This window comes from Mus caroli, chromosome 1, assembly GCF_900094665.2.
Source record: "Mus caroli chromosome 1, CAROLI_EIJ_v1.1, whole genome shotgun sequence".
Lineage (NCBI taxonomy): Eukaryota > Metazoa > Chordata > Mammalia > Rodentia > Muridae > Mus > Mus caroli.
Window position 1 is genome coordinate 65,921,859 of NC_034570.1, and position 3,524 is coordinate 65,925,382.

At 41.7% G+C, this 3,524-nt stretch overlaps 1 protein-coding gene across 1 annotated transcript in view; it reads left to right on the forward strand.

Annotated features, from left to right (window-relative positions):
- Positions 1-1,549: 1,549 nt before the first annotated feature.
- The window catches only part of Xrcc5 (X-ray repair cross complementing 5), an 87,752-nt gene continuing 85,777 nt past the window's right edge, over positions 1,550-3,524 (forward strand). The window contains exon 1 of the mRNA XM_021156574.2: positions 1,550-1,696. Coding sequence (XP_021012233.1) covers positions 1,676-1,696 — 21 coding nt within the window. The 5' untranslated portion in view covers positions 1,550-1,675. The remainder of the gene's footprint in view (positions 1,697-3,524) is intronic.

Here is a 3,524-nt window from a genome sequence, read left to right on the forward strand (position 1 = left end):
CGTTTCAGTTTCAAAAAAAATCTCTAGTCATGGAAGAGTCCTCTGGGTGCTGGAAGTGTCTGTCTAGACACCACTGTGTTTATTTTAAAATTTTTATTTGTTTATTTTCTGTGTATGAGTGTTTTGCCTGTATGTAGGTTTGTGTATCATATGGGTGCCTGGTGTCCTCAGAACCCAGAAGAGGGTATGGGATCCTCTGGAACAGGAGTTACTGATGGCCGTGAGCTGTAATATGTGAACGGAACCCCAGTCCTGTTCAAGAGCAGCGAAGGTACTTAACTGTTGAGCCATCTCTCGAACCCTATCAGCTTCGATTTTTAAACCTTCATTCCCTGAAGGCTTCTTCAAGAATTCTCCAAATCATTTCAATTTTAGTGCCTGCTTTCTTGGGACCATTTTCAACAAAAGAGAATCTGATTGACCATTTCCCACATTGAACAGAGGTTTGCAGACCTTTCCCAGGTCTCTGGACCTTTTGTCCAACCACCTGCAGCGTGTGAGTCATTTTTGTATAGAAAACAGACAGTTTCTGTGCAAGGGTTATCAGAAGGGAAGAACTGCGGGCCAATTTCCTTGCAAATGAGTGTTGAACACTCACGGGAATCGACAGCCTCCATCTCTAGAAAAGGACATTTTTCCCAGCCACAGACACGTCAGGGTAGCAGGAAATTCTTCTCAGAGGCTAAGGTGTTTTAACCACTTTGTCTGTAGAGTTGAATGCCTTTCCTACTTTTTCTTCCTTTTTAAAGATTTATTTATTTATTTATTTATTTATTTATTTATTTAATATATGTGAGTACACTGTAGCTGTCTTCAGACACACCAGAAGAGGGTATCAGGTCCCATTACAGATGGTTGTGAGCCATCTTTTTTTTTTTTTTTTTAACTCGGAGAACTCACTCTTCTCTTTGGACGTTGATCTTAAGGTCATCGTGTTCATGGTTTTTCTTTAGTATCATATTTAGAAGGCCTTTAGAGGAGTTAAGTGACTTCGTGGATTCATCTTACACAGGGGACTTTTAACTCCAGAGTGCCAATACAAATTGCTAGCGAAAGGGATTATTATCAGTTGAGTAATAGCAATTATTATTATTATTATTATTTTTAGTTTTAAAAATCATGTATGCACGCGGCTGCATGTGGGTATATGCATTGAGTGGAGGCCAGAAGAGGGCGTCAGATCCTCGGAAGGCTGATGTAGGTGCTGAGCTTTGAAATACTCACCCTTGCGAAAACAGTACACATTCCTAACCTGGGACCCTTTCCCTTTAACCCCCTGTTTACTTTTTTACTATTAAACTTTTTTATTTTAAATTTATTTATTTACTTATTGTGATGTGTGGGACACGTGGAGGTCAGAGGGCAACTTGTGGAATTGGTTCTTTTTCTCCACTATATGGGTGCCTGGGGCTTGAATGGGCTTGTCAGGCTTGATGACAAATGCCTTAGACGACAGAGCCATTTCTCCAGCCCAGTACTGACTGACGTTTTAGCGGCTCACAGAACAAAGCCTTGCCTAAGGAGGCAGGGAGAGAATTCTGCGCATGCTCAGAGCCCATGGCTTCCCCGCCTTGCACGCAGAGCGGGACGTCTGGATCTGTGGGTTGCCCGGAACTGAGTTGCGACACTCTAGGTTTCCGCCCGGAAAAAGTAACCAAATCACCTGAGGACCAGCATGGCGTGGTCCGGTAATAAGGTACCGAGAGCAGGGCCTTTTGCCTTTCCTAAACCGGGGATCTCTAGAGGGTGGTTCGGTAGCAGGAGCTGTGGGAATCGCAGCTGAGTCAGCACTGAAGGATGGATGCTCAAAACGAAAGCCTTGGGGTTCGGAGTTCTGCTTTTGAGTCTTGTGCACCTCCACGCTCCCGAAATCCTCCCTCCTGCTTCTCCCGCCTCTCACCCTCCCTTCCTCCCTCGCTGCTTCAGTTTACTTTCTATCCAAGCCACCTGCTAACACAGACGTTCTTTATTGCTTCCGAACCTGGGTTTTAAAAATCTTTGTAAGTTAGCGAGGATAGATCCCCTACATGCCAGGCTCGTAAAACTTCAGAGGGGTTCTGTGATTCTGTGAATGAAATAACTCAAGGTGTAAAGTGTCATATTATTACCTTCATAATAATTAAAAATCTCGAATTTATTGAAAGCTTACTGTGTGAGACACAACTAAGCCCTTTATTCCTATTTAATTAGATCTTCACACCGTGAGACGAACATTATTACCCTTAGCTTGTCAGTAGGAGAACCAAGCAAGACATGAAGAACTGAAGTGATTAGAACGTGGTCATCCTTTCCATGAGTGGTAACATATGAATGGGAATTCATTCAGAGCTCTGAAAGAAAAGCAAAACAGAATGCTCTATTTCTAAGAATCTATGATCTTAGAATCCTAGATTAATAATGGAAATTACTGTAAACTTTAGAGAGATTGTTTTTGATCACTAGAGAGAGATGCAATGGTAAGGATCCATTCATTCATTTAATACAAACAAGATAGGGGTTCAATAACGGAGCTCTGTTTTCCTCCACCCCCATTTGGGAATTTGATGAAATTATGAACCCATAATGATGTTGCTCACTTCCTTTGTTCCTCTTCCTTCAGTTGCTGAGAACTTTGTAGCTCCCGTGAAGGACTTACTGTGGCAGATGTACTTGAGATAAAATCCTAGCAGGCTGTATTGCTTCAGTGTGGTAATGAAGAGCTGCAGTAACCTCCCAGTTTGTCTTCCCTGGTTTTCTTACTGCTTCCAGACAAAGACTTTAAATTATCATAAACCATTCTCCCAGACCAGAATCTTCACACTGTCAAACTCTTTGATGCCTTTCTCTGAATCTCTAATTCTTGACAAAAGACTTCCAGTCTTTTAGTGTTTGCTACTTTAAAAGTAGATTTGTGGCCGCCTATTAAAGGAACACAGCCAGCATATTTTGTGATGCCTACATTTAAAAAAAAGATTTTTACGCTGAAGGAATCACTGTGGGATGTAATTTGAATTACTCTCAAAGGTACTCTGTAGTTTATTACTGTTCATCTCAAGATAGGTTGTCGTTGCTTCTGAAACCTGTTGATTTTCAGAGTGTCATGTGGTTCCATTCTTTATGAACTAAGGGAAATTAGTATTTCCTTTGAGTGTTGCAAAAACGTCAAAATTGGGGGATCATCCCCCACTATAGGAGCTGGTCCAAGTTTTCCAAACACCTCTAGAGTCATATGATGACAGTCTTAACTGATCACTTTTCAGTCTTTGTCGCCTAAGATGATGCCCAGAACCGCTCACATTCTGTCTGGTCAGCACAAAGCACGGATGAGACTGGTAGGATCAGGACTGTTAATTCTGCAAACAGCTTTAGACCTCATCAAGCCCAACAACTTACTGCCTGACTGAACTAACAGTGAGGTTAAGTGACATTGCCTAGGGGTCAGAGCTAATTAGAGGAGATAAGACTAGACCCAGGTCTCTGGATTGCTAACCTAGGTTTTTGGTTATTTTTTTTCCCCATCACAAATCTTTTTTTTTTTTTTTTTT